General features: G+C 45.7%; 2 protein-coding genes and 1 non-coding gene across 3 annotated transcripts in view; 2 read left to right on the top strand and 1 right to left on the bottom strand.

Moving 5' to 3' along the window:
* Window positions 1-1,995: 1,995 nt before the first annotated feature.
* Window positions 1,996-6,248, top strand: ppib (peptidylprolyl isomerase B (cyclophilin B)). The gene is made up of 5 exons (XM_043680362.1): window positions 1,996-2,161; window positions 3,906-4,019; window positions 4,203-4,296; window positions 4,732-4,916; window positions 5,967-6,248. The coding sequence occupies exons 1-5, from the start codon at window positions 2,027-2,029 to the stop codon at window positions 6,087-6,089; spliced, it is 651 nt and encodes a 216-aa protein (XP_043536297.1). The 5' UTR covers window positions 1,996-2,026; the 3' UTR covers window positions 6,090-6,248.
* LOC122542668 lies at window positions 4,364-4,507 on the top strand. Its single transcript, XR_006309854.1, has one exon. It is a non-coding gene; the product is annotated as a small nucleolar RNA SNORA79 (small nucleolar RNA).
* A 610-nt stretch (window positions 6,249-6,858) lies between the features above and the next one.
* LOC122542527 (sorting nexin-24-like) overlaps window positions 6,859-11,449 on the bottom strand; it is a 22,660-nt gene continuing 18,069 nt past the window's right edge. Inside the window, exon 7 of the mRNA XM_043680363.1 lies at window positions 6,859-7,074. Within this exon, the coding sequence (XP_043536298.1) occupies window positions 6,938-7,074 (137 nt within the window). The 3' untranslated portion in view covers window positions 6,859-6,937. The remainder of the gene's footprint in view (window positions 7,075-11,449) is intronic.

The raw sequence follows: 11,449 nt of genomic DNA, 5'->3' as shown, positions 1-11,449 counted from the left end.
AAGTGTATAAGTCCTGCTAAGGTCTGCTTTCCCAAAATGCAGCACCTCGCATTTATCTGAATTAAACTCCATCTGCCACTTCTCAGCCCATTGGCCCATCTGGTCCAGATCCTGTTGTAATCTGAGGTACCCCTCTTCGCTGTCCACTACACCTCCAATTTTGGTGTCATCTGCAAACTTACTAACTGTACCTCTCAAGTCCATAGTTCCCTGAAAGTGGCCACGAAGTAGATAGGCTGGTACAGAAGCCATATGGTACGTTTGCCTTCAGTGGTCGAGGAATTGAGTATATGAGTCAGGATGTCATATTGCAGCTTTATAAGACTTCGGTTAGGCCACATTCAGAGTATCATGTCCAAATCTGTTTGCCACATTACAGGATGGATGTGGAGGCTTTGGAGAAGTTGCAGAAGAGGTTTACCAGATGCTGCCTGGATTAGACAGTATGAGCTACACGGAGAGGCTAGAAAAACTCGTGTTGTTTTCTCTGGAGCGGCAGGGGCTGAGGGGAGACTTGATAGAAGTCTATAAAATTATGAGATGCATAGATAAGATTTATGGTCAGAATCTTTTTCCCAGAATTGAAATTTGAAAAACTGAGAGGCGTGCATTTGAAAGGGGGAAAGTTCAACGGAGACATGAGTGCAGGTTTTTTACACAGAGACTGGTAGGAGTGTGGAACACACTGGCAGGGGTGGTGGTGGAGGCAGATACGATAGGGGTGTAGAAGAGACTTTTAGATCAGTACATGGATATGCAAGGAATGGAGGGATATGGACCAAGGGCAGCACGGTGGCTTAGTGGTTAGCACTGCTGCCTCACAGTACCAGGGACTTGGGTTCAATTCCAGCCTTGGGTGTGGAGTTTGCGCATTGTCCCTGTGTCTGCGTGGGTTTCCTCCCATAATCCAAAGATGTGTGGGTTAGGCGAGTTGGCCATGGGAAATTGCCCATAGTGTTAGGTGCGTTAGGCAGGGGTAAATGTAGGAGAATAGATCTGGGTGGGTCTCTCTCCAGTATGGACTTGTTGGGCCAAAGGGTGTGTTTTCACACTGTTGGGGATCCTAATCTAAAGGGCAGGCAGAAGGGATTAGTTTAATTTGGCATTCAGCACAATGTGTAGGCCAAAAGGCCTGTTCCTGTGCTGTACTCTTCTATTTTCTATGAATCTATTAATTTCACCTGAAACACCTAACTCCAGGTTAATACAGTATTGGCTGAGTTTGGAGAGCTATCATTGCCCAATCTAAACTCTCCAAACTCAGCTCAGTCATGGGGATTCTTCCATTGTCTACCCCCACCACCCAAATCTGCCCAGCAACAGCACCAACACACTTTCCTGATTCGTCCACAAACCGCAGACCAGAGCAGCTATTTCCCATTGGTTAATCTCTACAGTCTGTCATTTCTGATTGGCCCATGCTGGCGCTCACGTGGCCAATCGCAAATGGGTAACGTGGCACATGCCGGCAGGGTTTCCGGATGTACCACAAAAAAAGGGGATAATCTTCCATACACTTCTGAAAAGTCTAAACGAGGAAACATTACAACAAATTAACGTATTTTATAATAATTTAAAATTAAATGTAAAATTCTTTTTATGTCATATTTTCATAGATTTCACGTAATTTCCTGAAGTTCTGTGTGTTAATGACGTCCAGTGTCTCCTCCACACAAAATGGACTATCCTAATATGGGCGCACGCGTACATCGGGCAAATTGGGGTTTCGCATGGACCATTCGGAGGGTAGGGGTTCGCTTAAAGATCCGTCATTAGATTTGGACACTATATGAGCTGACGTGGGGATACCATGCAACAATATATATATTACTTTATAATGCGAGTTTGACAGGAGCCTACGTGCTGCAACAGTGTTTGGTATGTAGCTCTGTTCCCTCTCTGGTGTTGTGATGGTCTCTCCCAGCCGCCATGTTGCGGGGCGGTGCTGCCCCTCAAGCCTCGCTGTCGGCCCAGGTCCCCGTTTCCGGGTGGGGTCATCCCCACCCCCTGACCTCGTGGTGCCCGGATGCGTGTCTCCCGCTGGAAGATGAAGGTGCTGGTGGCTGCTGCAGCGCTCCTTGTTACCGCGTTCAGCCTCCTCCTGCTGCCCGGGGCCTCGCAGGCCGAGGAGAGGAAGAAAGGCCCGAAAGTCACCGTCAAGGTCGGGATGAGGGAGGATGTGGGGAGATGTGGGGGGATGTGGGGGGGGTTTGGGTAGAGGGGGGTTTGGGTAGAGGAGGGGAGCCCTTGTGGCTACAGGAAAGGAAAGGGAGTATGATGTGGGTAAAGAGAGGGTCAGTGGGTGGGAAAGGGTGGGGAGGGGGCTGGTCAGTGGTTTGAATGGGGAAGAAGACTGGGGGCAGTGGGAAGGTTCCGCTGCCTGAGTCATGAGTCTGAACAATGAAGGAGATTGCAGTGTTGGCCTTGGAGCTGGAGGATGAAGGGAAGTCTCCTTTTCTTGGTCATTATCTTGAGCATCTTTGTTAACGCAGGTCATTTTAGAACAAAATCGGGCACCTCCTACCAGACTCGTGGATCTCTGCTGACTGACTGACTGTGGGTTGTAAGCTCCTGCTGTGGAATAGGAGCTGAGATGCTGGGACCAGAAAAAGAAACTTTGAGGCGAACGTTTGTATGTAACATCAGTGCAGCCTGAACTGGAGTATTGGATAGTTCTGAATACTGCACTTTAGGAAAGCATTTACAGGGGGTACAGGAACTGTTCGAGTGGTCCCAGGGAACTTCAATATGTGGATAGATTGAAGAGAATGGGCCTTCATTTTGAATGGAGACTTGTTCCAGATCCATCATACTTTTGAATCTGGGAAATAGAAAGGGAAAATAAAACTCTTCCTACTAGTGGAAGAATTGACAATGAGATGGCAATGATTTAAGGTGATTGGATAAAAGAATTAATGGAGATAGGAGCAGCTCTTTAATTTAGCAACAATTTGAGGTCAGGAATACGATGCTCCAGAATGTAGCAGAGACAGGGTTAACTAAGGCTTTCAGTGTAGAATTGGGTTAATACCTAAAGGGAGATTGCAAGGCTGTGGAAGGAGGCAGGTGGGTGGCACGAGGTGAGTTGAGTTGATCCATTGGAGGGCTAGCAGAGCAACGATGGGCAGAAGGTGCAGCCTCATTTTTTTCCTATTGTGATTCAATTCTGTTAACCCACAGAGGGCAGGATGTCCTAGCAAGCTCTGCCCTGATTCCTTTCAGCTGGAGGTGCTGCACAAGTCCCTGCTCCTGCAGCCGCAGTGATTTTGGCCAGTGATTTATTTAATGAAGGATTTGTTTTAGTTTCCCGTGTAAACTGGAAATGTGCAGCAGAATTGAGCTGGAGTTTAAGGCAAATAGTACCAGTCAGCTCCTTGTCCGCTAATAGTTATGTGATTAAATCAGTTGTGTATTTGTTCCACTGTTTGCTAAAATTTCTACACATTACCCAGTGACCTCCAGACTCGGGGTGGGCTGTGTTTACTGTACAGCTGCTTACAGATTGCAATATGTGAAGCAGTATTCCTTTGAGATGAACACGAAAGGTTCATGGTGATCTTGTGGAGAGGATCAGATTGAGTTATGACCTTAACCAGGCAGATTTGGTTGCCAGTGTGCTCTACTGCTTGCTTATCCTGATCGCAATTCAGTCTGTTTTAAGTCAGTTTAAAGTCAGTGCTGTAAGGTCCCAGCAGTTTGGAGTAGGCAAACGGCTCCAGCCCAAAATGTCGATTCTCCTAGTCCTCGGATACTGCCTGACCTGCTGTGCTTTTCCAGCAACACACTCAACTCTGATCTCCAGCATCTGCAGACCTCACTGTCCGAGCTGGCAGCGAGTCTGTTCTATAAGTGTGTGTGCACAAAGCCTAGTGAGAGCTGACTCTGGTTTGATTCTCCTCTTCCAGGTGTATTTTGATATTAAGATTGGGGATGAGGATGCCGGCCGTATCGTGATTGGGCTTTTTGGAAAAACTGTTCCAAAGACAGTTGAAAACTTCGTTGCTCTAGCTACAGGGGAGGTGAGTTGTTGAATTCATTTACGACACGATGGCTGTCCCTCCAAGTTTTGTGATATTGGAGATTAAACGTGACTCTTCACTCAGCACACTGGGATGACTGAGCTTGTCTGTCTGTTTTGAATTTTGCAGGTTCAGACACGGGGGTGTTATTCCTCTGATTAATTTGTCTTAATTTCTGTGCAGAAAGGATTTGGATACAAAAACAGCAAATTCCACCGGGTTATCAAAGGTTTTATGATCCAGGGAGGAGACTTCACCCGTGGGGATGGCACTGGTGGTAAGTGTGTGGGGCAGGTGGGTAAAGTGCTGTGTGAGTGTCTGGGGAGATGGTAGTCTTTACTACACGATGACTGTTCCTCCTGCTGCCCCAAGCACTGGCCTCAGGATTTTATGTTATCGGAGATTAAACTTGACTTTCTTCACTCGGAGCGCACTGGGACAACTGGGATTGTCCGTCTGCGTTTTGAATTTTGCGGGGTCAAACATACTCCTTATGAAGTTGGCCTGCTTCAGAATGGCAGATGGGGTAGGGGGTAGAGCCTCACATATTTTCTTCAGTGACCTGTGACTTTGTCTCCCAGTGTTTTTCAAAAGCCTATCTGAAGCACTATCCTGCACTTACAGTGGGTTCACTGGTTCCTGTCATCATTAAGGTCATCTCCACGTGAGGGGAGTGCGCTGACTGAGTGTTCCTCCCTCCCCCTCTCTCCAGGGAAGAGTATCTATGGTGACCGCTTCCCCGATGAAAACTTCAAGCTGAAACACTATGGTTCAGGTTGGGTCAGCATGGCCAATGCTGGCAAAGACACCAATGGCTCCCAGTTCTTCATCACAACCGCCAAGACGAGTTGGCTCGATGGGAAACATGTGGTCTTTGGAAAACTGCTTGAAGGAACGGTAAGAATCAGTACCAGGTTCTTCACTGGTTGTCTCATGTACAATTAATCACCTCAAAAAGAGACTAGAAGATGCAAGAGGTTTCCCTCAGGGCACTCTTATCTCCCATCCTCTGTCAAATCGTGGGTCAATAGTGAGGGAACTGTGTTCCAGTCATGTCCCCCAGAGACAGAGTTGGAGAGTGGTGCTGGAAAAGCATAGCAGGTCAGGCAGCATCTGAGGAGCAGAAAAGTTGACGTTTCAGGCAAAGGCCCTCCTTCATCCTGCTCCTCAGAGGAGTGAAAATGTGTTGCTGGAAAAGCGCAGCAGGTCAGGCAGCATCCAGGGAACAGGAGAATCGACGTTTCGGGCATAAGCCCGAAACGTCGATTCTCCTGTTCCCTGGATGCTGCCTGACCTGCTGCGCTTTTCCAGCAACACATTTTCAGCTCTGATCTCCAGCATCTGCAGACCTCACTTTCTCCTCAGTCAGTGCACTCCTCTGAGTGAGTGTTCCTCCCTCTGTCTGGGGAAGAGTATCTATGCTTCTTTGATTCTGATTTCCAGCATCTGCAGTCCTCACTTTCTGCAGAGATACCGTGCTGACTTTCATAGCACATCATGGCTTTGTGGTGGTTCTGCTACCAATTCCACCAGCATTTGTTGGTTGGTGAGCAATTTGAGGCTATGGGTCTGAGTCACATGCAGGCCAGACCAGAAATGAAAGCAGATTTCCTTCCCCAAGGGACATTGGTGTTGTGTTGGGGGTCTGGTGGATGAAGATGGTTTACTGGTCAATGTCAGATTCTTGCTCCTGTTGGAAAGCATTAACAATGTATTCCAGTAATGAGCACTGCCAAGGAGTGCTGCACAGGGCATCTATCACCTTCCTTTCAGTATAAAGTTAACCCCTCATTCCCATCATCTGTCAAATTGGAAGAGCTCAACATTAGCATTCTCTGTCTTAACGGCACATTTAATGGATGGAATAGTTGAGTATAGAGCTTTGAACTATCAGTTGAATAGATTCTTCTGTAGCTTGAGGATTGAATCACTTTGTTTTTCTTACAGGATGTTGTTGACAAAATTGAGCAATTAAAGACGAATGACCGAGACAAACCACTGCAGGACGTAGTCATTGCAGATTGTGGCAAGATTGAGGTGGAGAAACCCTTTGCTGTTGCCAAAGAGTGAGCTGCAGCCACTTGGCTTACAACTGGGAAAATCCTGTTTGCTATTATCCTGATCCTGGGCTTCCAGGCTGTGTAGATATCCAAACATTCCAGACTCTCTGGTTCTCCTTGGGTTTGTAAAAAGTACACAGCATTAATAAACATGGTTGGTTTTCTAGTGCTTGGTTGTGTAGTGTTCTGTATGAGATGAAATCCAGCTCAGTTCCTGAACTCCCCATAACAATGGATGATACTGCGTGTGTTTGACCAGTAATCCTGTTCCTGCATCAGAGTGACGAGTAACTAGAGAAATAGTCCATTCCTTGCCTCATTGAGAGTGTGTTGAATTACACATGGTCTGCTGTTCTACAGCAGAAACTGGGAAACAGATGGATGAGGAAAATATTACAGCAGCTGGGAAAAAATAAATTTTGGTGGGAAGGTTTCTAATTTGTGTGTATTAAATTACTCCAAACCATTCCAGTTAAGCGACACAGTGACAGCATAAGGTTAGATACAGAGCAAAGCTTGCTCTATTCTTGTATACAAAATGTAAATCTCACTTTCAAAAAGTTCCTTGAGACTGTCCCAGTAAACACTCACAGGCCTAGGACAAGACAGGGCTCAAGATCATGTCATACATTCATTTGTTAAAATAAGTTGGATTGGTCACCCTAGTCACATGCCTCCTGCAGCAAGTCTCACTCACTCTTCAATTCAAATACAAGGTATTTGACCCATCACATTTGCCAAGCCCAAGAAATGGGGGACAGTTCACCCTTACCACACTGTTACAGAAAGGAAGTGATGAATTTAATAGCAGTAATGAGTTTCACACACAAAACTATCACAATAAATCCTAAAGAACCATCAGACAAAGCTTTCAGGTCCAGGAATGTGCAATTTCATTGTTCCTGGAGAGCCTGCTCCACTGTGGATTTCCGAATCCGGTTCCGTGAGGTACAATCCCTGAAGAACACCCATCACAATCACATTGGGGAGAAGGCCTGGAAAGCAAGCAGCAGCTGTGAGTATGGTCTCATCCATCCCCAATTTCAGAATAACCCTGGATAGCAGAGCAGTGTCTCAAGTAGCAACATTGCATCATAAAGTGTGTGTCAGGACAGCAGCATCAGAAAGTGAAGAGCAAGCCAGCACGAGAAGGACAACAGCAGCAAACAGCTCCTTTACCCTGTCAGGATTGGAGTGTACTATGACAGGAAAACAGGTAGGCATTTCCATTGTGTCCCTTTTGAATGGCTGTGATTTACATCAGAGTACAGTTAAGAAATCCACTTAAAATATTTTAACATCCAAATTAAATAAACAGATGAGATGGCTGGGCAGACCATGTGTTGCAGCTGTAAGAGCTGTTGGTCACCGGTGTGACCCATGGGCACAACATCAAGTCTTGGATGCTTGAGGATCCTTGACTCAGAGTTGGTGAGCCACTGACACCTAGACATCAGGGAGGGGAAAGTTAGTGTTCTGCTAAATTTCAGGAGACAGTCACACCTAGATTAATCAAGTCAAATCTGATGCACACAGTCAGATGCTGGAAGGTGTGGCTACATATGAGGAACAGTGGACTTTCAAAGTGATTTTTCATAGTTTTCAGCAAAAAGAAAGGACTGTAGAAAAAGAAATACCCAGCCAGAGATAATTAAATAAAGGAAGGTATCAAAGTGAAAGCTCATGCACACAAAGTGGCAAAAGGGTTAGTGGGAAACTAAGGGATTGGGAAATCTTCAAAAATCAACAGAAAACTACAAAGAAAGATAGAATTTGAGAGTAAACTAAGAATGTAAATAGATAGCAAACATTTTGACAAATATATAAAACAAGGAAGAGTGGCTAATGTAAACACTGTTCCTTTGGAATATGAGGAGGGGATTTAATAACTGGAAATGAGGAATGGACGAGGTATTGAATAGGTATTTTGTGTCAATCTTCATAGTGGAAGATACAAAATAACATGCCGATAACTGATGACGAGGCGGGCATGGCAGGTGAGGACCTAGAAGCAATCATTATCACTGAAAGGTAGTGCTGGGCAAGCTAATGGGGCAAAAGGTAGACAAGTCACCTGATCCTGATGGAATGTAAGAAACAATGGGGAAATACCAAAGGTGCTCATGGTAATTTACCAACATTCGGTGGACTCTTGGGTGGTTCCAGCAAATTGGAAAACAGCAAATGTGATGTTAAAACAAAGGAGGTAACTACAGGTCTGTTACTAAACTTCTGTAAAGTGCAAAATGCTTCAATCTACAAGGAAGAAATAGTGAGACAGCATCACAGATGTACAGCATGGAAACAGACCCTTCGGTCCAACTTGTCCTACCGACTAGATATCCTAAATTAACCTAGTCCCACCTGCCAGCACTTGGCCCATTTCCCTCTAAACCCTTCCTATTCATATACCCATCCAGATGTCTTTTAAATGTAATTGTACCAGCCTCTGGCAGCTCACGTACCAACCTCTGCATGAAAAAGTTGCCACTTAGGTCCCTTTTAAATCTTTCCCCCCTCACACTAAACCTATGCCCTCCACTTCTGGAACTCCCCACCCCTTCAGGGAAAAGATCTTTTCTATTTACCTTATCCATGCCCCTCATGATTTTATAAACTTCTACAAGGTCACTCCTCAGTCTCTGACACTCCAGAGTAAACAGTCCCATGCTGTTCAGCCTCTCCCTATAGCTCAGACCCTCCAATCCTGGCAATATCCTTGTAAAATTTCTGAACCCTTTCAAGTTTCACATCATCCTATAGCAGAATTGCACACAGTATTCCAAAAGTGGCCTAACTAATATACTGTAACATGACTTCCCAACTCTTCTACTCCATGCACTGGCAAATAAAGGAAAGCATACCAAACACTCTCTTCATATCTGGATAGAAATTAGCCCATGGGCAGACGAAAGGCAGGTCATGTTTAACTAATTCACTGGAATTCTTTGAGGACATTACAAGCACGGTGGACAATGGGGGAACCGGTGAGTATGTGTATCTGGATTTCCAAAAGGCATTCGACAAGGTGCTGCACAAAAGGCTGCTGCATAAGATAAAAGTGCATAGCGTTACAGGTAATTTATTACCATGGATAGAGGGTTGGTTAACTAACAGACAATAAAGTGTGGGCATAAATGGGTGTTTTTCCAATTGATGGTCAGTGACCAGTGGTGTGCCTCAGGGATCATTGTTGGGACTGCAATTATTTACAATTTACATCAATTAGAGTTAGGGACCAAGTGTAGTGTGTCAAAGTTCATAGAAGACACTAAGACGAGTGGAAGAGGAAGGTGTGCAGAGGACACAAAGTCTGCAGAGGGTTAGAGATAGCTTGTGAATGGGCATGGCAGATGGAGTACAATGTTGGTAAATGTGAGGTCATCCATTTTGGTAGAAGTAACAGCAAAATGGACTATTATTTAAATGGGGAAAAGTTGTAGCACACTGCTGTGCAGAGGGACCTGGGTATCCTTGGGCATGAATCACAGACGGTTGCTTTGCACATGCAGCAAGTAATTTAAAAAAAGGAACACAAGGGAACCACGATTATCTGAATACCGATTAACCGAAGGGGATCTTGAGGTCCCAACAGAGACATTACAAAGACATGTTTCCAGCAGTGATCAGGGATCATCGTTGGGACTGCAATTATTTACAATTTACATCAATTAGAGTTGGGGACCAAGTGTAGTGTGTCAAAGTTCATAGAAGACACTAAGACGAGTGGGAGAGGAAGGTGTGCAGAGGACACAAAGTCTGCAGAGGGTTCCGATTCCAGAGTTGAGAGGGTTACCTAGTGAGGAGAGATTGTGTAGACTGATTGTTTCCATTGGTGGGTGAAACTAGAACTAGGGGTCATAGCCTCAAACCAGGTTTAGGACTGAGTTGAGGAGGAACTTCTTCCCCCATTGGGTTGGGAATCTGTCAGATTCCCTGCCCAGTGAAGCAGTTGAGGCTACCTTGTTGAATGTTTTTAAGGTAAAGATAGAAATTTGAACAGTAAGGAATTAAGGTTATGATGAGAGGGTGAGTAAGTGGAGCTGAGTTCACGAAAAGCTCAGCCATGTTCTTATTGAATGGTGGAGCAGGCTTGATGGGCCGAATGGCCTACTCCTAGTCGAGTGGGTGTTGCTGGAAAAGCACAGCAGGTCAGGCAGCATCCAAGGAGCAGGAGAATCGACGTTTCGGGCTTAAGCCCTACTCCTGCTCCTAGGGGGGGAACCAAGGACATAGTGCAGGGAGGACAAACAAAATGACCAAAGAGCTGAAAATGTGTTGCTGGAAAAGCGCAGCAGGTCAGGCAGCATCCAAGGAGCAGGAGAATCGATGTTTCGGGCTTGAGCCCTTCTTCAGGAATGAGGAAATTCCTGAAGAAGGGCTCATGCCCGAAACGTCGATTCTCCTGCTCCTTGGATGCTGCCTGACCTGCTGCGCTTTTCCAGCAACACATTTTCAGCTCTGATCCCCAGCATCTGCAGTCCTTACTTTCTCCAAAATGACCAAAGAGCCATGGTCCAGAAGAGCAATACGTGGGGGAAGAGAAAAGAAATGCAGTGGGAGACTGTACTGTCCTCTGCTGAGAGTCTGGAAGGCTGCACTGTCCATCCAAAGCCAAGTTTCAAGTCAGCTCTCCAGAGATGATAAGAAATTTGGAATGGGAGGGGAAGAGATCCAATTGTCATGGTCAACATTGTTACTACCCACATAGTTAGGACAAGGTGAAAGGTTCTGCCGAGGGATTGAGAGCAGCTCAAGGCAACATTAAAAAGCAGAACTGAAAAAGTGAATCTCAGGATTACTAGCTGTGCCACATGCAAATCGGGATGGGACAAACAGATTCTTGTGGCTCTGGGGAAACAGGAAGAGCTTCACTTGAACTTTGCTGACACCTGTGTCCTGGCGAATTATGGACCATGGGTTGTAGATATGGCTTTAAATTAAATACTGGTGGGAGACTTCAATTAAAAGGAAGTCAAAAAGAAACAAGAGACAAAATATTAATCAGAAGATAATGGAGGTATGTAAGAAGGGCACTTAAATTGTTATGGGCGATTTTAACCTGCATTGACCTGACAAACCAATTGGAGAAGAGTAACATGGGAGAAAAAATTATAAGATGTTCTTGATAAGTCAATCCTCCATCCCAGAAATCAGCATTGTGTATTTCTATTCAACTGCCCCTTATTCTAGCACATCATTTATAAATGTTGGGTGGGATGGTGGGGGGAGGGGAGGAGGAGGAGGGAGGCACAAATGTGGACCCCCCCCCCCGACAGTGCAGCACTCCCTCAGCACCGACCGCCCCCCCCCCCCCGACAGTGAGGTCCTACGTCAGCACCAACCCCCCCGGACAGTGCGGCGCTCCCT

The sequence above is a fragment of the Chiloscyllium plagiosum genome, chromosome 40 (assembly GCF_004010195.1).
Source record: "Chiloscyllium plagiosum isolate BGI_BamShark_2017 chromosome 40, ASM401019v2, whole genome shotgun sequence".
Lineage (NCBI taxonomy): Eukaryota > Metazoa > Chordata > Chondrichthyes > Orectolobiformes > Hemiscylliidae > Chiloscyllium > Chiloscyllium plagiosum.
The sequence above is the reverse complement of the archived record's forward strand: the minus strand, read 5'-3'. Positions and strand labels throughout refer to the sequence as shown.

What these genes read in the sequence shown, in the direction of transcription:
- ppib (XM_043680362.1), top strand. Translation starts at nt 2,027, where the DNA reads ATGCGTGTCTCCCGCTGGAAGATGAAGGTGCTGGTGGCTGCTGCAGCG. An exon ending in GCCCGAAAGTCACCGTCAAG is followed by an intron (nt 2,162 to 3,905) that starts GTCGGGATGAGG and finishes CTCCTCTTCCAG; the next exon opens with GTGTATTTTGATATTAAGAT. An exon ending in TTGCTCTAGCTACAGGGGAG is followed by an intron (nt 4,020 to 4,202) that starts GTGAGTTGTTGA and finishes ATTTCTGTGCAG; the next exon opens with AAAGGATTTGGATACAAAAA.